Source organism: Echiichthys vipera, assembly GCF_963691815.1.
Source record: "Echiichthys vipera genome assembly, chromosome: 14".
NCBI classification, from domain to species: Eukaryota; Metazoa; Chordata; class Actinopteri; order Perciformes; family Trachinidae; genus Echiichthys; species Echiichthys vipera.
The window spans coordinates 18,498,280-18,524,190 of record NC_139839.1 but is presented as its reverse complement, the minus strand read 5'-3'; the positions used below and the strand labels follow the sequence as shown (position 1 = coordinate 18,524,190).

At 39.7% G+C, this 25,911-nt stretch overlaps 1 protein-coding gene across 1 annotated transcript; it reads left to right on the top strand.

The window, feature by feature from the left end:
- The first annotated feature begins 1,071 nt into the window (after positions 1-1,071).
- On the top strand, positions 1,072-24,604 carry LOC310956770 (transcriptional regulator ATRX-like). The gene is made up of 35 exons (XM_083927136.1): positions 1,072-1,223; positions 3,700-3,797; positions 3,889-3,944; positions 4,523-4,551; positions 4,905-5,026; positions 5,600-5,716; positions 6,023-6,132; positions 6,532-6,599; positions 6,704-8,496; positions 8,901-8,961; positions 13,537-13,676; positions 13,864-14,037; positions 14,121-14,217; positions 15,231-15,318; positions 15,449-15,634; positions 15,896-16,040; positions 16,313-16,422; positions 16,702-16,845; positions 16,958-17,135; positions 17,250-17,387; positions 17,971-18,146; positions 18,238-18,355; positions 19,309-19,439; positions 19,530-19,603; positions 19,939-20,033; positions 20,117-20,273; positions 20,385-20,476; positions 20,566-20,671; positions 20,799-20,976; positions 21,994-22,188; positions 22,291-22,434; positions 22,566-22,631; positions 22,714-22,809; positions 23,980-24,108; positions 24,219-24,604. Exons 1-35 carry the CDS (start codon positions 1,204-1,206, stop codon positions 24,309-24,311), a joined length of 5,724 nt encoding a protein of 1,907 aa, XP_083783262.1. The 5' UTR covers positions 1,072-1,203; the 3' UTR covers positions 24,312-24,604.
- Positions 24,605-25,911: the final 1,307 nt, after the last annotated feature.

The window sequence follows — 25,911 nt, the reverse complement described above, 5'->3', positions numbered from 1 at the left end:
ACATCTCCGGGGAAGAAGTTGAATTAATAACATGCATTGATGAGACATGAATGACACAGACAGAGAGGAGAGAAGGTCAGAGTATTAGGAAAAGTATTATCCCACGGCAGACTAGGCTTATAGCTGCATCATTAAGCTGAACAAACTCAGCTTTAAGAATAACAACAACAACATAGCTGAGGGCTTGTAAGCCCTAGCTGTAAGCTTTATCAAAAAGTTTTAAGTTTACTCTTAAATATGGGGACAGTGTCTGCCTCCTGAATAACACTTGGGAGTTGGTTCCACAAGAGAGGAGCTTGGTAGCTGCTGGAGCGTTGTTGCAGGACTAGAGAACTGCAGGGAGGCCATTTGTTCCAAATTAAAAAAAAAAAAAAAGCATGTTTATACACAAAGAATAAGTCACAATGACACGAGCAGTCAGGGAAATATGTTGCATGAAATATGAGACATGTTGAGATGATGAGAGCTCAACTGAAGGAGATGGATATGCAATAATTTACCCTATTATAGGTGAGTATATTAAGCATGAACTTAACTGACATGATGTACCATAGTTTTGTTTATCTTTTGGAGAGGGGGAGGGAAACATTGATAGCTTTTAGGATACATTTTAGCGCAAACACACTAAAACTAGTCAAAGCTGTAAACAAATAGAAGAAAATCCATATATACACATCAACAAGTCTAGAAAAACGATAAGACGCCTTTACAAACAGTAAAAACGACTAATGAATAAAAAGAAAAACTAAATTAGCAGGTGATAAGGTAAAAAGACAGTAAAAGACCATACAATAAAAAATAAGTAAAATAACACAAATAAAAAGACAACATCACATAAAAGCAAGTCTATAAAAATGTGTTTTAATAAGGGATTTTAAAGAAGTCACTGATTCAGCAAGCCTTGGTAGGATCATGTTAGACCAGACCAGATGTTTTCATGAAAGAAGCAGGAAAGGAACAGTTAGAGTAATTATGTAATCCCTATTCCAGGGCAGCAGGTGGCGCTCATGCGCAATACGTCAACAATGTAAACTAAGCGCGTTAAAAACACTGAAGGAAGAGAAAGCCACCGTACAGTGGTTATACTCTTGTTTTTGCCTCTCTTTTAAGTTTCAAAGGGATGCAGAGTGCAAACTGAACGCCATGTTTTAACCAGAATATTCTGGTGTCATGAAGGTGTAAGGACTTGAACGATTTCGCATCATGGCTGCAGCGACGTTCAGGTAAGACTGCGGACTGGACCGCGGTTGTGTATTGGAGAGTATAATAGCGAGCTAGCATAGCAACTAGCTAGCTGTGGCAGCTAACAGCTAGCTAGAGTGACACCTTAGAAAACGATAATTCTAGTTAAGTTAGCTGCTAACTTTAATTAACTATTGTAAGCGTGGCTACCACAGCATGTAACGTTTAGGTCATGTGACTAAAAAGGCGTTTTCTTGACCTTTCAGAGGCAACGTTAATGCTAACGTTAGCTATTTTGTTCGTAGCTATTGCTTCATTCAGGATAGCTAACATGACTGTGATGCTGCTATGCGCGGGGTTTGGGGTCCTCCCCCAAGAAAACGTTACATTACATAGCGGTTTGACACAATTTACAAATGACTCAAAAGCGCCTGCCTGTGGCCGACTGACCTCAAATCCGACTAATTATTGCGAATTGTTCATAACAGCGCCAGCTAGTGGTCGGGTCGCATCACAATTTGCAGCAAGGCTCAATGGAAAACGTCACACACGTTCTCATTTAAATCTGTTTATTAATTTACTTTTAATTTTGTTTGCAGTTGTTTATTTTTGCTGGCTCATTTTACTCTTTGGGATGTAGTTTAACAATTTTATAATGTGACCTTGTCTGCAAAAAGTGCAAATAAACTTATTATTACTATTATTATTAATATACAGTTAACCATGTTTTGTATTTATCAAACACATTTTTGCAGAGAGTTTCAGGGGGTCGCCAGCCAGACTCGGGTAGGCGTGGCCGTGCTCTCCTGTGACCATCGGGCGTTAGCCACAGTTGATCTATTGAAATTTTTTGCAGCACTTCCCGCGTCCACTGTGGGGCGCTAGATCACATGCTAAATTTTTATGTAAAATCATGAAGTTTGTCATATCAGGGTGTGAATGTTGGTCAATAATGGCATGCATGGGACATTTGGTGGTGACTGGACACTGTATGTTGTAGTTGGAGTGAGTTTGTGTTTGATAGCAAAAGGCCTAGCTTCGGTGCCAAGCCTAGGCTGCAGGGTGCAATATAGGGAAAAAGTGCTCAGTATTGTTTGAACAGGCATGTCTTTAGATGATACTTTCTCAATTTTGAAGTGGGTTGCTTTAAATGAAAAGATACAGACCGATTTGGAAGACCAGGCGCACTATCATAGAAAGAGAAAAAGAAACTTCCCAAATGTACCCAAACACCTGAGCAGAAACCATCACTTTGATTGTAGCGCCATCTGCTAGAGCCCTCCAACAGCGCAGCTCCAATTCCACTGCACATGCTATAAGATAAAAATGCCTTACTTTTTTGCCTGGGCCACGGGGTGCAGCGAAAACTCTAATGCCGAGCATCGTTTGATAAGACATGCCTTTACGTTGTGATGTCTGATTATGAATTTGATCGTGTTAAATCTCTGGGAGGAGTTCGTAAAAGTATGAAACGTGTAAATCTCTTAAAATAGCCACAAAATTCAAAATGGCCAACTTCCTGTTGACTGTACAATATGGCTCCTGGAGGCTCTTTTGTTTGTCTGGGAGAGTGTTATATGCCTGCTGGTTTTAGTTAATGTACGTCAATTGATTCTAGGTGGTGCTAGCGAGTCAATTTGCCACAGCCATTTCCAAAACCATAATTGTCACTATTCCTGAAATATTTGCTAGGTTTGGTGCAATTTATTTAAAAAAAAAACTGCTGCCACTGGTAACCACGCTGCTGCTTGCCTTTTGTAAGACTGTTCTGAAAAAATAACTCAGGTAATACTAATCTCGTCCAAATACGACCCTCTGTAAAATGTATGTAGATATTCTGTCGTATCCCGTTAATATGTAGTTTCTTCTTCTTTTTTTTGAGCATGGACACGCTTGAAGAACTCTGCGATAATTGATAAGTAACCCCTCCCACTTCTGGTAGAATACACGGATTCCTTAATCCCATGCACATTTGGCCATTTATATTACAGATGTCCTGAAGTAAAGTTATTTTACACCACGTCCCAATGTGAACTCACAATATCCAACTTTCTGACGAGTTGTGATGTTTCACTGCAACACATGATGGATTACTACACATCCACAATAGAGTGTGGGATATGGAGAGCCTTTGGAGACCGATTTAAAGTTTAGGTTGTGACCTGCAAAGTAGGTCGAAAGCTGCATTGCTTGGCTGCATGAGGAGGAGGCTTTGAAAATGAGACAGTCATGTCAGGTTTCATTCATCTCTCTTTCTCGAAAGCTGAAACATAGTGCTTTGTGAAATATGCTATTTTCTTTCCATAGTCTAAGCTAAATGGGTGTATACTACTACTACTGTATTGGCCAGTTAAAGTTTAGTAGTATCTTGACTTGTACAATAAACAGTCGATTCAATTAATATATAATCCCTACAAAGTCTAATAAGCAGGCTTTTAACCAACAATGTGATCGACCAGTTAGCCACTTCTGACTATCAAGTTTTACGTGACCATGTTCTTTTCTCCTTGACTGCAGCACCGGCAAACTGAATGTATTAGTCCACAAACTGCACGAGTACTTGGCTCATTCTACTGTTGAGGACAGCAATGGCACACCAGCCTCGGAGGATGCTGGTACAGCTTTTGATTAATCATGAGTGCTGGAAAAATTCTTGTCATATTTAGATGCTTGAAAAAACAAATTGTATGGATCTTCCATTTACAGGTCTGGTGAACAGGAGGTGTTCTGTGGGAAACTCAACACATCATGCTGCAAACGAGGTAACAGAACATTCTTGGTGTTATGTCATATATTTAGTTTCAAGTTTTTGTACATTGGTGTAACCAGTATTTTTTTAACGGATCCAGCAAACATTTGGACCCATGTATAAATAAACATGTATAACAGCGTCACACAAAATGTTTTTTTTTTCTTTGCTTCTCTTCATTACGTCACATTTGGTGTTTAATAACAGCACTTTCAAATAACCAATAAAGCAGGTACAAATTGAAGTGAAGAGCTTTTGTCATAAATTGCATCGATTTTGGCCGCATCGCCCAGCCCTAGTTTCTTCCAACTATCCAATGAATAGTTTCTAATCTATGAAAAATAATCCTACTCACTGGAGTGTATAGTTATCCATGCTTTTTATTCATTCACTATTCCAGGAAAGTGATATTGTTCTATCCTAAAGATTTATTCACAAGACTCAGTCTGCTAGACTGAAATTGTTTGCATAAACAAGGCACTGGCTTCTGATGTAGCATTCCCCTTAGGGACATCACTGTCATGGTTTCAGCACCAAAAGGGACACTGATTACTGGTGACAACTAGACTAATACACTGTTTTGCTTCTTAGGCAAGAATGGACACCAAATACTCAAGGAGGTGAGTTTGTGTATAATTTATCCTCTAAGCATAAAAAAATCACAGTGGTATGAAACAGTCCAGATTTAATACCCAAATATTTAATGCAACTCATGAAACTACTGCATGTTGAACTGAAGTGAATGTAATGCATTTACGAGCACCCCGCGTGCTCAAACCAAGGGAAACAATTTTTGATTCAGATTGAACGATGATTATGTTTTTGTAGCGCCATCAGCCTCTACTTGGTTTATACTTAAAAAAACATTGGTATCCCACTTCCTCCTTTTCCACTTTCCAAGTACACTGCCGACCTGTGGGGAACGTTGCTTTGCTCTGGGACTTACATTTTTTCTGCTCCACCGATGTTGCAGAAAACCATCTGTTGTCATAAAGCACTCTGGACTGGATGAATCTGGGGACTCAAGTGCAAGTGAGGACGTCGAATTACCTGTCAACGTGAATGGTCCCCTCGATGTCACAAGATTGCCAAAAGGTAGTGTTGTGGAATAGTCTTATCATAATTGCTGTGTGGTTCGAATCTGATCATTCTAGTGGCTTGATCTAATAGTGAGTTGATTCTAATGAAAATGCTGTATATCAATGTTCGGTTCATTCCTGTGACATGAGAGTAGATGGATAAGAAAGGGGCACTGATGGAAGTAATGATGGTCCAAGGTAAGGTCACAGAGATAATGGTAGGGAGTGAAACGATGAATGACATTGTGTGATGAGAAAAACCCAGTTTTCACAGAATGGAATGTAGCAGTCATAACAGGTAGGTCTTAATTTCTATTGTAGTTCCCTTATTCACTCAAACACGTAAATTGCAGTGCAAATAATGCAATCTTATGGATCGCTGTTCAAGTGCAGTCTTAGATCAGAACTGGTTGTGGACATTTTGGGGGATGCCTTAGGCTATAACACTTCATCTACCGGCCGCTAAGAGTTGTGACCATTGTCTTTGCTGAGCTCTTAAGTATCTTAAGCTGGTACTGGGGCCAGTAGGTAAGTCTTTATAACACTCTTTTATAAACTCCAGGTTATTGGTGGTATGTTTTGTTTACAGGCACCGTGCTGGTTAGGCCAGAATCAGTTGGTAATGGAAGAGATGACTTCAGGGGTCCTGAGTTTCGCAGCCGGAAGTCAGGTGTACTGCGCAAAGACTTTTCAAGAAGACGTGGAGGTCAGTCACTGCTGGTTGATATGATCATAACTCTGCACATCATTTCATGATTACTCAGGCAGCCATTTCTTTAAATTAAACAAAAAGAATCACACTCATCCAGTGGTCAAAGCAAGCTGAAGACGGCTTGATCATTCTCCTGATGTGAGAGAGATCACTGATACTCTGACTTTGTAAAAAAAAAAAACTTGTCTTTACTTTGTACATCATGGCTTTGTATTTTAACCACTGGTCTTGCTCATGAACATCTAAGCTGGCTGTTATTATAACCTATTTGTTGCTAATGACAGTGGTGTGCTTTCATAGGAGTTGAACACATGGGAATCGTCAGTTGCACTGCATGTGGCCGACAAGTCAACCACTTCCAGAGAGATTCCTTCTATCGACATCCAGCTCTTAAAGTACTTATTTGTAAGGTGAGTCTGCTTATGTTGGTGTCAGAAACAAATCCTTATTTTTCTGTGAACTTTGTATTTATCATAATGTTGATCAAAAGCAAAAATCAGAAACCTTGGGAAACATACCTAAATGTATGCTTTTACCAAGATGTAAAAGCTGGAGTTTCTATATAGTTTATATGAACAAAGGGACACTAATGTTAAGGAGACACTTTAGAGCACCTTGCCTTTTACACAGCTCATAATTGTGTATGTTAACAACATCACTAGTTTCTGTTTCTGTCTTAGTCCTCTGTTGTCCTCTCATTGTTGATTGAGGCAACTCCCATGTATTTATCGGCTATACGGTAAAAGGATGAAGGATGTTTCGACTGGAACGTTGTATAAATAAATACATAAATGTTTTGGTTTTGTCAGTCTTGCTACAAGTATTACCAAAGTGATGACATCAGTAAGGATGGAGATGGGATGGATGAGCAATGCAGGTAGGACTTGTTGGGTTTATTATTTTAACTGAAGTATAAACACCTAACTCATCTTTGTACTAAGCTTTTATCAACATTTATTTTGTCTTTTTTCCCCCTTACAGATGGTGTGCTGAAGGAGGCAACTTGATCTGTTGTGACTTCTGTAGTAATGCGTTCTGTAAGAAGTGTATTCTAAGAAATTTGGGAAGAAAGGAGCTATCTGGCATCTTGGAGAGCCAATGGTACTGCTATATGTGCAGCCCAGAGCCCCTTTTTGACTTGGTGGTGGCCTGTGACAGTGTCCTTGAGAACATGGGGCATCTGTGGTGTCAGCAGCGCAGAAAGAACCGAGTAGAGCCGGAGAAATCTGAACTTTACCGTGTTATGCAACACTTACCACAAAACATTCCTTTGGATAAATGGGATCACATTGGTATGGATGGCAATGTAGTGTTCAACTATAACACACTACAGATTTCCAAGGATGTCACAAAAAAAGCCAAACATTTAGTGGACTCAACAAACATCTTGAACCGGACATTTGTCAATTTCATTCATACTGTGACAGCGAAGAAACAAACAACTGCTGTACGCAGTCTGTACCTGAACTCTTTTTTGACAGTAATTAAAGGTTTGCGAAAATCCCTTGCAGCCCTTGAGGATAGCCTTAAGGAAGAATTCAGTGACTTGGATGTCCTGAGCTGCTGGGAAAAGTTCTTTAGTGATGACTTTGAGAAACAGCCTGTATCAGACACAGATATCGCTGATGAAAGGTGCTTGAGTGACTTGCAGAAGCTGGCGGCTGAACATTTAATCAGTTCTGACTCTGACTCCAAGGGCTTCACGGGCGGGCGAACAGCACATGTCTGCCCTGGAGAAAACATCAATTCAGATTCACCTGAAGCCAGACAGATGATTGGCATGGAGCCTTGTGAAAGTGGGTTAAACATGACTAAAAAACTAGTAGTAAAACTTACACCTGTACCAGTGGAGCAGGAGCCATCCTCCGATGATACCCCGAAGATGGAGGAGGACAGCCAAACGAACGATCAGAAATCCGACGGAAAGGATGTGTCAGAAGATGAAGAGACAGGTGTTGTAGGCGCTAAAGCTGAAAGCAAAATGAGCAATGACAACTCTAGCACATCGCTATACCCAGAAGAGGAACAAGGCAATAGACGATCCCCCCGCGTGAAGACAACTCCTTTGCGTCGACCAAGTGACGTCAAAGCTAAAAAATCTTGTTCAGCAGCAGACAGTGACAGTGACTCTGACCCTGAGAAAACCTCCAGCACTGTACCGGCCAAAAACACTGAAGAACAAAGTCTGAGCAGAGCAAGAGATGACTCCGACTCAGATGAAGTCCCCGCAGCTCTGCTTGAGCGAGCAGCTATGACACAGAGCTCCGATGAACCCCAGAGTGATGAGAATGGTGGTGGGAAGGTGACCAAGAAATGTTTGTTTTGGCTCACCAAGAACACCCCGATCTCACCCGAGATGCGCTGCAAACGCAAAATGCTGGACCGTTCGTCTGAGTCCGACTCCAGTAACAGGAGAGTAAAATCTCGAAGGGAAAATGGGACAGACTCCTCTAGTGATGATCAAGAATCGCAGAAGAAAGTACAACACTTGAATACGCTGAGGCCAATAGGGAAATCCCACCTTGTCAAAAGAGAAGATAGAGGCATGGCTAGAAAGCAGGGTAGGATACAGGCTGGAAAGGCGAAGTCCAAGTCTAATCAGAAAGCAATGGAGGAGTCGTCCTCATCAAGTGAAGATGAAGATGATGACGACGACGACGACGACGATGATGATGACGACGACGACTCTAGCAGTGAAGGAAGTGATCAGAAGATGAAGCTAATCACTGAAGATGTGGCCTTAATGGGGGCAGCAGCATTCCACCAATCATCGGGTGAGTCTTATATTTACTATTATATATCTAGATCTAAAGTGTATTTTGCCAATGGTTCTTCGAAGTAGAATACTAGTAGGGCTGAACGACTTTGACATTGTTTTTGACTCTCTTTGATATATATATATCTATATATATATATAGTACCATATGGTCAAGTTTAAAGAGTGTATTTATAATATGGGAATCGCTGATCCTGCTTTGGATTTCGATAATTGAAATTGAAAGCTTTCACAATTGTGAGTGTGTAAAAGGGCTGTAATTGAGTTCCACCTGTGCGTTTCCTGCTATGACAAGTTAAAATATCTCTTGGCATGTCAGTGTTATGTAGCTTACCGTTCACCTGTTCTTCGATAAGGATGTTATTTCTTAATTTATCTTTCCTTTAATTTTTGTTTCTGCAGGAGATGAGGAGCAGTCTGGGCCCTCGTGGGCAGCAGAAGATGATGATGATCCAGAAAATAGGTATGGTTCAAAAAGCCCGGATGTAGAGTTTGTACAACAACCTAGGTGTGGAAGAAAGGCAACTGGGAAACCCCGACTCTGTGCAAAATCTAGCAACACCCATGTCATTAAGACTAAGTTGCGGTCTAGTCAAAAAAGACCAAAACGTAGCTGCAGTAGAGCTTCAGCAATCAAGTACAAATTCTAGTGGTACACTGTGAAGCACATGCGCCAAATGATGATACACTGAGACTGAATCTGCCTTTACCGGCTTGTGAATGATAAGCACCGCACTGTGCTTGTCGGCTTCTTTTAAGTTACATTTTATTGCTTAATACAGAACACGCATAGAATGCCTATTTGTTTATTAAGGTGGCAACCTGGTATCCAAAAAAATGACATTTAACTTTAAGATTTTATTAAAGATTTTATTATTAATATTATTGTATTTCCACATACAATGCTGATACAAAGGGTAAAACATTTTTCCCCTTGAAGAAATCACCAATGAATGATAGTTGTTTTGCCTTCAGAAGTTATTTTTAACTTCAGTCTACTCTTCTGTGTTATTACAGAATACACTGTTGTCCGCCATTGAGCACCATTGTTTACTTTATTTACAAGTGAAGTATGAAGTTTGACATATTATATGCACAAATTATTATGTAAATTAAGTATCTTTTTTTCCAATCAACCTAAAGTTATAAACACATATAAAACTTTTATACTTCACCTTTAAATCTTTTTACTGATACTATGCTTTAAACATAATATTGCATGAGTCACAATTAGGGGGATTTAATTTTGCCGTCATGATAAAGTGGAAAACGTATTGTTAAGATATCTGATATAATGTACCTGGCTCTGTGAATGTGCTTTGAGCTTGTGTTGTTCAGCTTTTGAGTTCTTTCAGGCACAAAAGTCAAATGCCGTCCTGTTTCTGTTAATTCTATAGCCACAAAGTATATTAAGTCATTTTTCTGTTGAGCTTCACTTATTGCTGAGTGTTCATGAACAGGTTTTTATTTGATGCCAGTGTTATTTCACATTATTTCAGAGTTTGATTTATTTTTCTTGTTTTGAAAAAGACTAATGATGGTATCGTGGACCTCTGTAAATCTCAGGATTTGTTATAGGGCTACTCTCTCTGTCCAGCTGACACAACATTGGAAGAGTTGTAAGCCTAGAAAATGTTTCTGGTAATAAACACCCAAAGCCTCGTCCAAAACATCAAAAACAATTGTTACATTTGTTTTTCACTATTTTTATTTTTTTTAATTTTATAATATGCAAGTCATGGCAGACACCAATGTTAGAGGCCAGTTGCAATAGCTACGATTTGAGTAGTATGTCAACTGACATTTCCTATTTGAATGTTAAATGGAGATTTGCAGTGTAGGCATTAACATCAAGGCTGTGGTATTTACACTTGGTTACCATGATGAATACCATTTTCTTTTGTAACTAGTTCACATGTAAGCTACTACTGTCGCTCTGAACTTGAGAATATTGCATTTTCCAAAAGGTTTATTAGTGCAGTTCTAGATGCTACAAATTACAGTCCTGCTAGGCTGCTGACAGTCACACCTGCTGTAGTTCAGGGCGGGTTTACACGCATTGGATGCATCGAGTTCTCATTTATACCATTTGCATGCAATTAGCATGCATCTGACACATTCAGTGGATTTCTGGCTTCATTGACTTTTTAAAGTCATAAACACGAGACCCAAGTGCCGTTTCCTCAAATGATCTCAATAACCAGATAATATTCGTCCCATTCTAAATATTTGGGTTGCGATGGCTGGAGCTGTTGTTCAGCTTTCCTGCCGATCAATGGTATTATCATATTGCTGCTTTTATTGCCTTGACCCTCATTTGCAGCAGTGACCGTAGGTCTTATCTGTATCTTTTAGTGTTATAATATTTGAAATACAAATGAACCTGGTCAAAGTGTTTGGAGCTTGGTAACATTGACTTTTGCACAAAAAGACGCTGACTGAAATATACAAGCAAAAACAAACAAACAATGGTGCTGCTTTCCCATTTTCTTAATGGGTTGGCTCAATCAAATTACAAAGGCATATGTTTCTACTACTGTGCCTCTAGCTGCATCAAACCATGCACATATGCTGGAAAATATCTGCTGTTTTGAGATATTTCTCTTGAGATACCTGACACCACTACAATGGAAGTGGATGCAATTTTGTTGCTGCTGCTCCAGGCCAAGCCCTGAGGAACAGCACAGGGTTTATGTGGAGATCATGGCGTCAAAATCGAGGTCATGTGAAATATTCTGACCCAGATAGTCTTCTCCATGCAAAACGTTTAAAAGATGCAGCCATTAATCAAGAAAATCACCTGCATCCACAAATGAACTTTTTTATAGTGCCAAAAAAGTAATGAAAAACCTTTCTGCCATTCATGTGTGTGAGCAGTTGTGCGTGTGTGTGTGTTCGTTCAGAAAGCAGCTCTAACTGGAAAAAATGGGCACCATAAGGGAACACTTAATCAGGTTATTTGATGCGTCCATATTCAAAGCACGGACGGATAACGTTTAAAAAAACCTTTTCAGATGATCTAAAAAAATAGATTTACTGTCCTCTTTGTCGGCAGTGTTCATCAGAGCCACACCAGTCTTTTTGTGTGTTTTACCCCACTTTCTATAAACAGAGTATACATTACTGCTGACCATTTTCTAAAGCATACTGAAGCTTTTAAAATGGAAGAATTAATTTTTACCGTATTTAAACATGAAGAGACTTAAACCCTGCTTGACAGGTGAACCGGCTGTTGCGTTTTTCTGAAGTAATGGAGAAAAAAACAAAAAAACAATTTGTGTCCAAAAGCCTTCGGGTCAGTGCTTTAAAATGTCAATAGGAACATTGTATATCTGAGAATTGAGAGTGGGCTGTGAAACAACAACTATTATAATGCAAAAAGCGACCAAATTCACATGCCTTCACTGTGCCTTTTAATGACATCAATGTTTGTTTCTCATGTTTTTTCCAGGTCGGATTTTCTGACAGCACAGCAGTGAATGCAGTGCTGTTAGGCGACAATCTCTTAAACCTGGGATATTGTAGCCTCGATTGGCACCGTTTTTTTCCTTCAGAAGTCTGATGTCGGTTGTAGTGATAGCACAACTTTATATTTATAAAAATGGTCAGCAGAAATGTAAAGTTTACATTGTTTGTAGTTGGTGGGCTAAAACATGAAAAGTACTGTGTTAATCCATTGAAATCCACACAGCATGCGAATATCAATGGCGATAATGCTAAATTCATGTGTGGCAGTATGTTAATTTTCTTCAGTGTTTTTCTGTTTCGTCCCTTTTCCCAGTGGAAGCATGTCAAATGAGATCTAATGCTCTGGCTTGTTACTGCTGCTGACGTCTGGCATTGCTATACTATAAATGCGTCTTTTACAATAAACATTGGATTTTAATGTCAGTGAACGTGGCGGTTGTCCTGTCTCCAGTGAACTTCGTTGACGACCACACTTTGAGATCAGCATCGGATCTGTGTGTGTACTGATGCAGGTTGCTTTGTGGGAAAGGGTGAATGCTGGATGGACAATTGACCAGTGATTGGATGAACTTGCGCCAGACCCATGTGAGCTGTTTGACTCTTGGTTATCATGTGTGATTTCAAGTCTGCCCTGTCTGTGTTAGCACCTTGAACACATGCAGATATAGAAGGGGTTTAAGAGGGTAGCTAATTGCACATACTAAATACTTTTTAAAACACGATATGGTATTAAAACCATAAACTTTTTACAGTGTAAAAACATCATGTATGCCATGAACCGTATCCGATTATGTGTATGATCTGATTTTTTTTAAAACTTTATGCTCCACTGGAGTATACATGGATTTAAAACAGCTGACATCACATTTCATTCTGAGTAAATGTTTATGTACAGATTTTTTATGTAATTTGGTGTTTTTGTGTCCCACATCGTTTTTTTCTCTTTAACAAAATATAAACTGGATGTCGCCTTCCTGTCAGCTCTGTATTTGTTCAAAGAGCCTGTAGCGCTTTAACTGCGAGCTGCCACTCAAGTGTCTGTCAGACTCAAGCAAGCAAAAAACATAGTAGGAGAAAAAAAGTAGTAAGGATCCCTCCTCTTTTCCCAAAGGAGATAAAACAAAGAATATGTCTTTTTGTTTTTTTTCTGTGAAGAATAATTGTTGTAATAAATTCTTTCTCTTAAAAATGTCTCCGTATCATTTTTTCTGCTATTATTTTAAACGTATGTCTTCCAGTGTTGTGGCACTTACCTTTAAGTAGTCTGTGCCTTGACGAGCAAATCTTTATATTGGTTCGTCATTTCAGTACTTTATTATAAAAACGTAATGCGGATTGAACAGAAGTGACTCCATAAATATATCCAATCATATTTATAATCCAAATCTCATCTCAAGGACTGTTGGCACCTAAGCATCGAGTAATGTGTTTTGTTAAATATTGAAGTCCAACTGTCAATCACACTTGATTGTGATTTGGCCTTAAAGGTTTCACAATATCCAGCTGAAGACAATGTTACTGATCATGAAATGAACTTCAGGTACCTTTTCCTTTTTTCTACTTTTAAAAGAATCGCAAAGAACATGCTATTGGCCCAAATCAAAGCAAACTACTCCTCGGGCGAAGATATCTCTTCTGATGAATCGCAGGAGGATGACTCTGAGTCGGAGGGTGAGAAGGACAAACGAGACAATGAAGCGGATGAAACTGGTAAGTATTTTTTTCAAGTCACATTTTTAGCTGTCTGCTTGTGCATCTCAATTATTCTTTTCCAGTTTTACTCTTATTCATCAATCGTGGAATTTCATATTTGTACTTTACAACCAAAGTGAGGACTAATTGACACATTTTTTGGATTATAAGAGCAGAAAAATGATAGGATATTTCTCTGCTGCAGGGGAAGACTTGACTTCAGAAACATCTGACACCACGTCTGATGGGCCCAACTCCAGACACCATCTTCTCCAGCACAAATTAACCTTAGATGAGGGAACAAGTGACAAGGCCTCGGCAGAGGGTGAAGCAGGGAAGGAGGAGAACAAGCGGAGAGCCAGCAGTAAACACCTGAGCTGTAAGGACACGTCTGATATTAGAAACTGAGCTGTCGGCATAGGAACTGTTTTGCTCTAACGTCTGATTTTGATTTCTGTGAAGGTGATGGTGACGGTAACGAGTCAGAGCCGGAAGCTCTTGGGATGAGTGAAGAGCTGAGTCAATCAGAGGATGAGGCCGATGAAGTGGGACTCAAAAGGTACATTAATTTCAGCTGCCGTTGATGACATCCAAAACGGTAAACGTAGCTCAAGTGAACACTGACTCAGGGATGTCTGTTATGCAACAATATCTCAAATCACTGGTCACTGGAGTTTTCTTAACAGAGGAGAATGCATTGTGACTCCACAAAAGTGCAAAAGTGTGTTGAATTGAGCAAGGGTGGGTTTCAATGCTTATCAATTCAGTGTTGCATTTGTAAGAGAATGAATGTGTTGCATCTTCTTTTAAAAGTTACACTGTCAAGGCACGTTTATTTGTATAACACCTTGGAATAACAAGGTCATTCGAAGTGCTTCACAAAAACATTAAAAGCATTGGAAAGGGACATAAATAAAATGACATTCAGATATAAAATTACAAAATTGAGAACAAGCAGATGAAATATTAAAAAAATACAATAAATTTAAAACCAAGAATATCAAAGGAATATAAGTTACAGTGCTGCATGAGCAATTCATAAATTGTATTGTTTACTGAAGGGCAGCAGCAAACAGAAGAGTCTTCAGTGTTGATTTAAAGAACCAAGAGTTGCAGCAGACTTTTGTTCCAGATACGTATAATAGAGGGGCGCACACACCATGAACACCTGGATAATATACAGTAATAGGAATGCATTTCAATATAACATGATCTTTTAATCTTATATAATGTCAATTTTCAAATATGATTCAAATTTGGATTCATTCATGAGCTAATTTAAAATCACATTGGTTTAGACTCTACTGGTGTTTGTGATATTGTGTGCACCCCTGCTGTACACTGACTGAGCAAATTCAGTGCACGTTCCTCTAATAGAAGCCAAAATCATTTACAGTCAGGAAATGATGAAATAAGCAGTACAAATCAGATCAAGGTTTAAGGTAATATTTGACTACATTTTGCTGACTGAAAGAAAAGTATTAAATTGTCTGCCTGTAATGCTTGCGCACACAAACTTTGGCATATACTATGTACCGGGTTCATTTTTAATTGTGATTCTCCTCCATTTAGCTCCAGCAAAGTGAAGGAGGCACCACATAGTTACGAACAGAAGAAACAAGTGGCCTGCATTTGGTTGTCGGACTCTAACAGTGAAAAGGTAGCGGTCGATGTTATAACTAAGTCGTTTATCATTCTTATCTGCATCTGCTCATCTTACCTTAAACTTGGGAGTTTGCTCGGGTGTCTAATGCTCATATTGCTTGTTGGATCTTTCTGTATTTGAGCAGAGTGATAAAGAGGATACAGACGAAGAGAACAGCGACTATAAAGGCACCCCAAAAGGACGCAAAAAGATCCGCAAAATCATTGAAGATGAGAACCTCCGTGCTGAGACCCAGGAAGCCCTCAGAGAGGAGGAGGAGAGATGCAAACGGTTGGCATATAGGGAACAACAGATGGAGGACATGAGAGAGGTAGGGACTATACAACACGTCAAACCGACCATTAAACTACACTGTGTCGATGACCACTGGATATTTACAGTACTCTAACACATTTCTGCAGAAGGACCGGCTCATTAGATGCTGTATCCCTCTTGATTAACAATAAACACAGTATGTGAAAGCTTTGTTGCTGACAGTAGTCTCTTTTTTTTAGGACGTGTTATTAGTTTGGAGTATTTCCAAGTGGAGGAGTGAACAGACAAAACCCTGACTGTCTGCGTTGTTTTCCAGATTACTGTTATAGAGGATGAGCTGTCTCAAGTGGTGTGTCCCATCACCACCAAGCTGATCCTGGATCAGGATGAGGAGACCAAGCAGCCTCTTGTTCAGGTGCACAGGAACCTGGTGACCAGTTTGAAGCCTCACCAGGTGGACGGTTAGTTTGTGCTTCTCTTTGCACTCACACTGACGAGGACTTAATTTGTTAATACAGTTGAGGCTGAATCCACAAATATCTCGAAGAACTGTTGGTTACCGGTTGATTTAAATGAGAACATTTTGACACGCCTGTTAGATTGTTATGGGTATAGAACTGGGCTATTAATGCTGATTAATGTTGCTATTAATTATCTGCATATTTCTAGTCCCTTTTTTTCATTCAGACAAAACTGACCTGCTATGTATTCTTTATTCTTTATTCTTCATCAGGAGTCCAGTTCATTTGGAACAGTTGTTGCGAGTCTGTGAAGAAGGCCAACTCCTCTCCTGGGTCAGGCTGTATTCTGGCACACTGCATGGGCCTGGGAAAGACTCTGCAGGTGACACATATTCACCGCCAATATTATTGGTGGCTTTGTACAAAAACATTTTTAAGTAGTTTTTAGATATTCCTAGTTGCACATAATCACCAATTGCACCCTTAAGTTAATGATGAGTAGGTCAGTAATGAAGTTATATGTAGAGATTTCATTCAAATTCCCAGATGTTCAACCATCCAAAGTTAATGATGTGTGAGCATCAACTTACATCAGCCATCTTCAAATACAAGAATGTTGTATTGTTTGTGCTTCATATTCATAGCCGTGTTATTCTTTTAGGTGGTAACTTTCCTCCACACGGTGCTGCTGTCAAAGAACCTGAAATTCAGAACGGCCCTGGTTGTGTGTCCACTTAATACTATCCTCAACTGGGTCAACGAGTTCGAGAAATGGCAAAACGATATGGGACAGGATAAAGTAAAAGTAAGCAAAATCATAAATGGGAAATACACAGTTTTGTGCTGCAGGTGCTTTTTGCTTCACGCTTTGCCTTATGTGTACAAACTCACTTCCTAATGTGGTGAATATGTTGCAGGTTACAGAACTGACTACAATAAAGCATCCTACAGAGCGAATCAGGGCTCTGCAGAGGTGGCAGAGAGATGGAGGTGTCATGATAATGGGGTATGAAATGTACCGCATCATGTCACTAGCAAAGAGAATCAGTGACGAGCAGTCCAAGAAAGAGTTCAAGAGAATACTGGTGAATCCAGGTACTGTAACTTAGTTATGGCATGATAGTAGTCAAATGTGTTGTGTTTAAACTGTTCTGAACTGTAGCCGTCTTCTCTCCTGTGATTTTCTTTTTCTTTTTTTCTTTTTTTCAGGTCCAGACTTTGTGGTTTGTGATGAGGGGCACATCTTGCGAAACGAAGCATCCAATATCTCCAAAGCTATGAATGACATCAGGACCCAACGGAGAGTGGTGCTAACTGGTACGCCACTCCAAAACAACCTGACTGAGTGTAAGTCTTCACCACTGCGTTATATTACATATTGCCATGGGATCACGCCATGCTTGACAGGACATATTATGAGAGAATTATGATGTTATTCTATTACTCATATTGATACATTTAAATTATGGCAATAACATTAATTGTTGGAAGTCAGCCCATTTTAAACTGGATGTGCAGTAATATGCAGTTGAGCCTGATGATGCGTTTACATTTCACTGCCTTTCCTTATTTTTTTTATATACAGTACTGTGCAGAAGTTTTAGGCTACTGAGGTGAGGTTGTGGAAGACAGTTTCATGTCACAGGTTATACACCATTGCAAGACTGAGCACAGCAACAAGACTCATAGTAGTTATAAAGCAACAGCAAACTCTCTCAAAACAAAGATTTCAAAGCAGATTGGGGTTTCAAGATGTGCTGCTCAAGCTCTTTGGAAGCACAAAGAAACGGGCAACGTTTAGGATCGAAGACGCAGTGATTGCAGATTGAAAACACGTTGATGATGGAAAACACGGTGATGATGATGTTTAACATGGTTTAACTTTGGAAATGAACTCTTTATATCGTTACACCATATTTGGTTTCCACAGACCACTGCATGGTCAACTTCATCAAGAAGAATCTACTGGGCTCACTGGGCGAATTCAGAAACCGCTTCATCAACCCCATACAGAACGGCCAGTGTGCTGACTCCACAGCAAGAGACGTGCGAATCATGAAGAAGCGAGCACATGTACTTCACGCAATGTTGGTCGGATGTGTGCAGGTAAAAGAAGTCAAAACCACTGTGTCTGTGTATTGACACGTGCGGTTGTTTTGTATTCCAGCTCTCACAACACTGTTCATCTTTTTCTTAGAGAAGAGATTACTCCGAGTTGACTCAGTTTCTGCCTCCGAAACACGAGTATGTGCTGGCAGTGCGGGTTTCCCCACAACAGTATAAGTTGTATCGCTACTACCTGGATCACTTCACCGGTAAGAATCTGTCTTCCCATTTTTACTGTAAGGAATGTAGATTGGTTGAAGGTTAGTTGAATTTGTTGTCGTCATGTTGTTGAATTTTTCAATAGGTTTTATCCTCGACATTCACACTGCACTTTGTCTATTTTAAATTTTAACTGCACTTGCGTATTTTTAAAATTTTGTGTCTCTTCTATCACTACCTGTACTTCTGCACTTTTTAAATTGTAAATCTTTTATCTTTGCTGTATTTTTCTATCACCCTGTAAAGCACTTTGAATTGCACACCGAACATTGCAAACAAACGTAACACGGTCAACACGGTTGCTCATCTTTTGGATAATATCTGAGTGAAACTCGCTGACAGTTGTCGAGCATTTCATCTTCGAATGAGATGAGTGAGAGGGTACCGCAGGATGAGACGATCCTTATGGCGGCGTTACGTATGGTCATAATAACTTATGGATTTTTAATTTATTTACATTTATATTGCCAATTAGTAAAATTAACAAGTATATATTTGACCTTTTACTTAGACGTCATTATAGAATACAATTTTTAATTAAAATCGGTCTAATCTAATAATCATTTACACATTGATTAATCAATTACTAAATGAGCAGTATGCATGTTTTTTTGGTTCACTTTTCTATAATGGTGTCAGATCACGTTCTCACCTAAAGTCAACCAAATCAAGTGTGCTTGTAGGGAACCAAGACCCACATTTTCAGGAGGACCAGAGTTTGGTTGTTTTTTCCTTTCAAATGAGCTCACACACCATCCCAAACAAAGCAGACTATCTGAAGAAAAACCACCTGAGTCAAATGAACCGCCACCTGGCTGAGATATGATCACCATCAGCTGATGAGAAAAGGAAGTCAAAGTCAGCGATGGTGTGGTACGGAGAGATTTCATTCAAATTCACAGATGTTTAACCATCTCAAGTGGATGCCTGTTTGTTTTTCCAGGCATGGGCTCCATGACCAACAGAACCAATGGGAGGATCGGAGCGAACCTGTTCAAGGACTTTCAGGTGCTCGGCCGAATCTGGACTCATCCCTGGTGCCTTCAGCTCAACTACATCAGCAAAAAAAACAAGGTTAAAAAAACCATGTTGATTTCTTAGTAGTCTAACATAATGTAAAGTCTTTAACATGTTAATTAACACTTAACTGGATTGTCGTCACAGAGATATTTAGGAAAGAAGAAGAAAAGTAAAGCGGCAGCTCTGCTGAGAAATGCAGAGCCCCCTGTGACTGAGCGGTAAGACAACTTATCACCTCCTCTTGTTGTTTCCTCGTTTCATTCATTAAATCTTCTGCACATCTAGTGGTTATCAACATATACTTTCATGTGCTTTGGAAAGCCATACTCAGTCAGTTAAACTATGTATTCCTGTAATTTTAGATAAATAAATGTGCAAAGCCTTCCAAAAATAAGGAATTGTTTAGATTGGTATCAGACAATGCATCAGCAGAATGTGGGTAAATAAAGAGGGGTATGTGTACTATTTGAAGCCACTCTGTTTCACATAAACGGACATTCTGAATTTGACTTTATGTATATACTTTTTGATACACTTTGTTTGCCTGATGTAGTGGACTGAGAGAGAACTGGGGACAAAAAGGGAACGGTGACAGCGATATAGTGGTCATTGATGATGAGTCCACTTCAGGCGCTCCAGCAGTGGGAGGTAATAGAGCTCCTTTTGTCACTAACTCTCCAACCCTTTAGCTTGACACTAACACCGTTTATCACGTGTTATATTCTGTGTAGGACAGAATGCAACCACCAGCTCGAGTTCTCAGAGCCTAGAGGAGTGCTGGTACAAGAATATGGTGTCTGGAGAGGACGCCAAAGTCATCGAGCACTCAGGCAAGATGGTGCTCTTGTTTGAGATCCTCAGAATGGCGGAGGACCTGAACGATAAAGTGTATGTTTCTTTTCTAACCTGAAGCAAATTCAAACACAGAAATAATTTGAGCTCTGTATCAACATGCTGACTGATTCTCACATCTAAGCGAATCCATTTGTGCATTTTTAGGCTGGTGTTCAGTCAGTCGTTAATCTCTTTAGACCTGATTGAGGATTTCCTCAAGGCTTCCCACCATGCCAGAAACCCTATGGCATTCAAAGGTATTCAGTTAATAGCAAACAAAATATGAATTCATTGAGGAAGTGTCCGCCTTGATGGTACTTATTTCTGTGCTTCATTGTTCTCACAGCTGGCAGCTGGATTAAAAACGTCGATTACTATCGTCTTGATGGTTCCACCACTGCTCCGTTAAGGAAGAAATGGGCAGATCAGTTCAATAATGCCGCCAATGCTCGGTACAGATCATCTGACTGTTATTTCAACTTCTCTATTATGGATACTGGAATAAGATCCACACAGAATGTTTCACTCTGTCATGACAAAGTTTCTCTTCTTATAGTATTGTATTGATGTTTATTTCAGTGGCCGATTGTTTCTCATCTCAACGAGAGCTGGCTCACTTGGCATCAACCTCGTTGCTGCCAACAGGGTCATCATCTTTGACGCCTCATGGAATCCCTCCTATGATATACAGAGCATATACAGGGTGTACCGCTTCGGTCAGCTGAAACAAGTGTTCGTGTACCGCTTCCTTGCTCAGGTAAGCTCGCTGGTTTTCATTAAAAAGTCCCATATTGTGAAAAGTGGGTTTTCCATGTTTTGTTTTTCTATAAAGCAGGTCGAGGTGGTGTATACGGTAAATACTGTGAAAGTATCAAAACTCTCAATCCACAGAGAAATGCACACAGCCTGTCTGCAGAAACTGACTTTAAATGCGCCGTCAGGTTGTGATGTCAAGATTATATGTAGGTAGAAAGTGCCATCACAGTCATTCCCCGGCTGCAGTGATGGTGCAGCGACTCAGAGAGTGGAGATGTATAAGAGCCGGAAACGCTGACAAATCAGAGCAGACTGGGCTTTTTGGGAGGGTGTTATAAAGAGATAGGTGCTAGAACTGAGTGTTTCAGAGTGAAGGTGAATACAGGTGTATTCACACAGACAGCATGAGAAAAATGTGTTTTTTGAACATTAATCATGTAAACATGTTCTAGTAGAAACCTAAAAATACAAGTATGATCCTGAAAATGAGCATATGAGACCCTTAGTAGCTAGAGCATGGCGGTTTTGACTAAAAGATCGACAGAAATATAATCAGCAACTATTTTGATAATCTGTAAGTCATTTTTCATGTGACAATGTCTAAATATGTTGTTTTAAACATAACATTTCAATCAGTGTAAAGCACTTTATTCAATGTCAAAGCACTTTTCAAACCTTGAAAACACCACACTAAAATGTAAGTGTGTGAAGGATTTCCAGCACCTGTACGGACCCTAACCAGAAATATGTACCTTAATTCAGATTGAGGGTCCTTAAGATGATTAACTGATTAATGCAATAGGAGCAAAGACACTCTTCTGCTACATAAATGTTATTTTTTTTGTTATGACTTTCCCCAATCTTTGCTTTTTTTTTTGAGAAATACTGACAAGTTTTGTTTTATTTGTGCTTAGTAAGAAATTGTGTCATAAACATGGATCTGCGGGGTCTGCTGTATTATTACTGGACCTATAAACCTTTCAGTTCTGTTTATTATTTCATCAATTTCCATCTCCAGGGCACCATGGAGGAGAAGATCTATGATCGTCAGGTGACCAAGCAGTCTTTGTCCTATCGAGTGGTGGATCAGCAGCAGATTGAGAGGCACTTTACCTTGTTTGAACTGACTGAACTTTACACATTTGAGCCGGACCTGTTGGACGACCCAAACTCACAAAAGAAAAGCAAAAGAAGCACCTCTGTTATGCCAAAGGTGACTTTCAGGTTTTTTGCCATGTTAATGTTGCACCCGGCTGTCAGACAAAGGCTTATGTGTTGAATTTTCAGTATCGTTTTGTTTTGTGTCCTGTCTCAGGATAATGTCCTGGCACAGCTCTTACAAACCTGTAAAGACCACATAGTGTCTTTCCACGAGCATGAATCTCTGCTGGACCATAAGCAAGAGGAGGAGCTCAGTGAGGCAGAACGCAAAGATGCCTGGGCTGAGTATGAGGCCGAGGTAAGGAGCTGTTCCCCGCAAAGCATGAATTATCACGAGCAGGGCTCTGTCTAGTGAAACTGCACGCCCTTAACTTTACAGGGTTTTACCATTATAACTGTATGCTTACTGTAATCAAATATGTCTTCCAGTCTTCCAGAGCTCCACCCAGCTCGAGCCAGAAGTCCTTGGATACGCAGACCAATGAACAGCTAGTGGTACACACATCGTTTTGTAAAACCTTTTCTCAAACCTGCTTTGTGTTTATACAACACATCACTTAAAAGAATGTCTTTGCAGGTAATGCTGAACAAGAGCAGAGCAAATGTATCGGAGGCCTTCCTGTCATTGCAGAGGATGACTTCTCCCACCATTGTAGACTACATGTCCAAAGTGGTGAGTGGTATCATCAACATGTCACATACCTAACATATGTTTTTCAAATAACATGTCGACCTTGTATCATCTGTTTGATGCATTATATATTGCGTCAAGGTGCCCTCTGCATAGGGGATGATTTATAGCTCTGAAGTAGATTTTCATTACGGTCTTGTTACGTTTTCATTCTTAAAGTGGAATTATCACGGTTACATTTTCTCACACTCAGTGATAGTGGTGGGGCTAGTAGAGCTAATTTGCTCAGCACTGATACAGAGCAGATTAGCAGCCTTTTTTTACTCGCTGTGTTTAGTGCTCACAGCACATTTGAACTAACCTGACTCTCTCTCTATGTGACTTCCGTTCCGCCTTGCTTCCGTCTTGTCTCCGCCTAGCTCCACTCAACCATCTGGATTCGCTCCATAGAAAAGGGATTTCAGAAAAAATGGTCAGGCCAATCAGGACCGCCGGGCAGGGTTCTTATAAATGTGACGTAGCAGCGAAACAACTGTGGCGGCTCGCATCGAGGAAGCAGGCGTTAACATGGATGCTGCTGTTTCATCCATGTGGTCCAATCTAGAGAATAGTTCTTCTTTAAAAGAAGAGCAGAGAACGGCTCTGAAGGCTTTTGTTGGTGGAAACCATGTCGGCTGTTCTGTTCAGCCTCCTGAAATCTCTTCCCAGTTGAGAGATCCCAGATGGATGAGTGAAGCCAGGGGGAACGAAATTCATCTGGCGAGTCAGGTTACATTTGAACACCTCCCAAGTTTAATCTACTAGATAATTGCCAGCATTTGCTTCTTTTTCTCATGTATTATATTCAATACAATAATAGTATTAAAACACTATAACTTTCAGTACCACAGCAAATAAAAGAAAGAAAAGAAGTCCTTGGCACTCAAAATATTTTTTTCTTTTTTGTTAACAACCTGCACACAGTGCTGGTATAGAAAAAGGAACTGAACAAAAACCAACAGTTGATCTCTTTTTTTCTTTATAGCTTCGGTACTTTTCGATATCGTATCAACCTTCTATGGGGTAGATAAAATGCATCACAGCACAATACTTTGCAGATAACTGATGATGCAAATGACTCACAATATCAATCTTATGGCATAGTTTAGGATCAGTTGTCCAGAATATTCTTTGAACCTTCTGTGTGTAAAAATGTATGTTTTTATGTTGCAGCGTCATCAGTATCCTGAGCTGCCCGAGGACACCATTAAGGCCAAAGCTGAGATCTGGAAAGGGTTTGACGAGAAGGAGAAGGAACGCAGACAGGCCTTTTATCGAGACATACTTGCACAGCAACAAACAGTGAGTAATTTTTCCGTGTGTGTGTGCGTGTGCGCGCGCGTGTGTGTGCGTGTGCGCGCGCGTATATGTACAAATAGCCATTCTGATGTTTCAATCGTATCTCTCCATAGCTTACACTCAGCATTCAGGCCATACTGAACAGTCGCAGGAATCAAGTGATGCAGCCGGCCGTGAACACTGTGACCCAGCCTGGACAGATTTGAACAAGAAAATCACGCCTTTGCTCTTCATCACTTCTGTACCGGTGAAATTAATGTCCACTGTTTTACAGTATGGAAACAGAAGAGTGCACTGAGCGCCCATATCTTTAAATCAGGGGAAAAGCAGCGCGTTATTTCCATTCCTTAGGATTATTATTATGTGTAGTGTTATTTCAGTAGAAATGTTCAGGTTTTGTTTTGTAAAACTTTGCACTTTAACTGACACGATATGTAGTTGAGTTGTACAATTATCTTTTGAGTTTGAAAAAAAGAGTTAGTCAGCTGCTTTATACCAAAAACAGCAATTTGATGGTTTACAAATGAGAGCTACTGTACATGCCTTACTGTTTAACCTTCATATATTTTGCTATTAAATCGTGTTTAGATGTTTTTTTTTTACTAATTTTACAATTCTGTAATAAATCAACAAAATAACAGAAGTGGGTTCTTATTTTTGTCCATGTTTGTGAGCCAGAAACAAGATTCAGGCCGTGACAATTAGCAAAGATATATGTTTTAAATCTTGTAGAAGAGATCTGTGCTTCTTTTCAAGAATATCATCCTCTGAATTTGTATTTATATTTTTTGTATATGTAGCTTTAATGTTGTAAGGGCTGCAACGGTATGAGATTTTCTTGATAAGTCTCAGAAAATATCATCCGTTACAATGACCCTTTAAGGAATGAACAAACAATTTATTTCAATTGAAACTTTCAATACAATATATTATGTCAATTTTCATACCATAGTATACCGCTGCAACCCTAGTGGTGAATGTGCTGGTCAGGGTGTGCATTCATGACAGACCTACAAAAATCTCCCTTCTGAGATTCCCAGCAGAACCAGAGCAGCTGTTCAGCCACAGTGGTTCTCCCCTGAGAGGAAGGCTCCATGCCGGAAGTGTTTTTGTTAATTAATGAAAGCGGGCCAGCTGCAGTGGTGTAAACCCTTTAAGGTTTCCCCTCAGGCTCCACTTCAACTGACAATAGTGCAAAGGGAAGCAGTGCATACAAAACGAGTTAAAAAAGACAGTATGCATTTTCTTATAAATTATATTTTAAGTGGTATAAAAGGCATTAGATAGAGGGACATATAGAAACAGTCTTTGTGCACAAATACATACAGTACATAGCAGTTCATACAAAATTTGGCAGTTTCACTATCAAAAAAGGTGTTCTTACTCTGGCATGCACGATCAGCATGAAAGTGATATTGATTATATACACAAATATCCTTAGTCTGTCCAATTTATCTCTGGTGAAAAGTACTGGTCCCTTACACAAACATTAAGATGAACATCTTTGATGCTTGAGGTTGAGCTACAACCTCAAAAGGGAAATTGGGCCCACTTCGGTTCAAAAAGCAGAAAATGTTCCATTTTAATGCACTGTGTGGATCAACTAGTTAAAAGGGTGTATAATGGTATTGACTAATGCTTCAAATGCACTGGTAACGCAGTTGAGTTCACAGCAGGAAAGAGAATATACATTACAACTATGGACTGAAAGGCTGGAATGACATTTAACTGACAAATCTTGTGATAACGTGCATGCAGTCAGTCATGTCCTCTACGTGCGTATTGTCTTTCAGACAACAGGAGTGT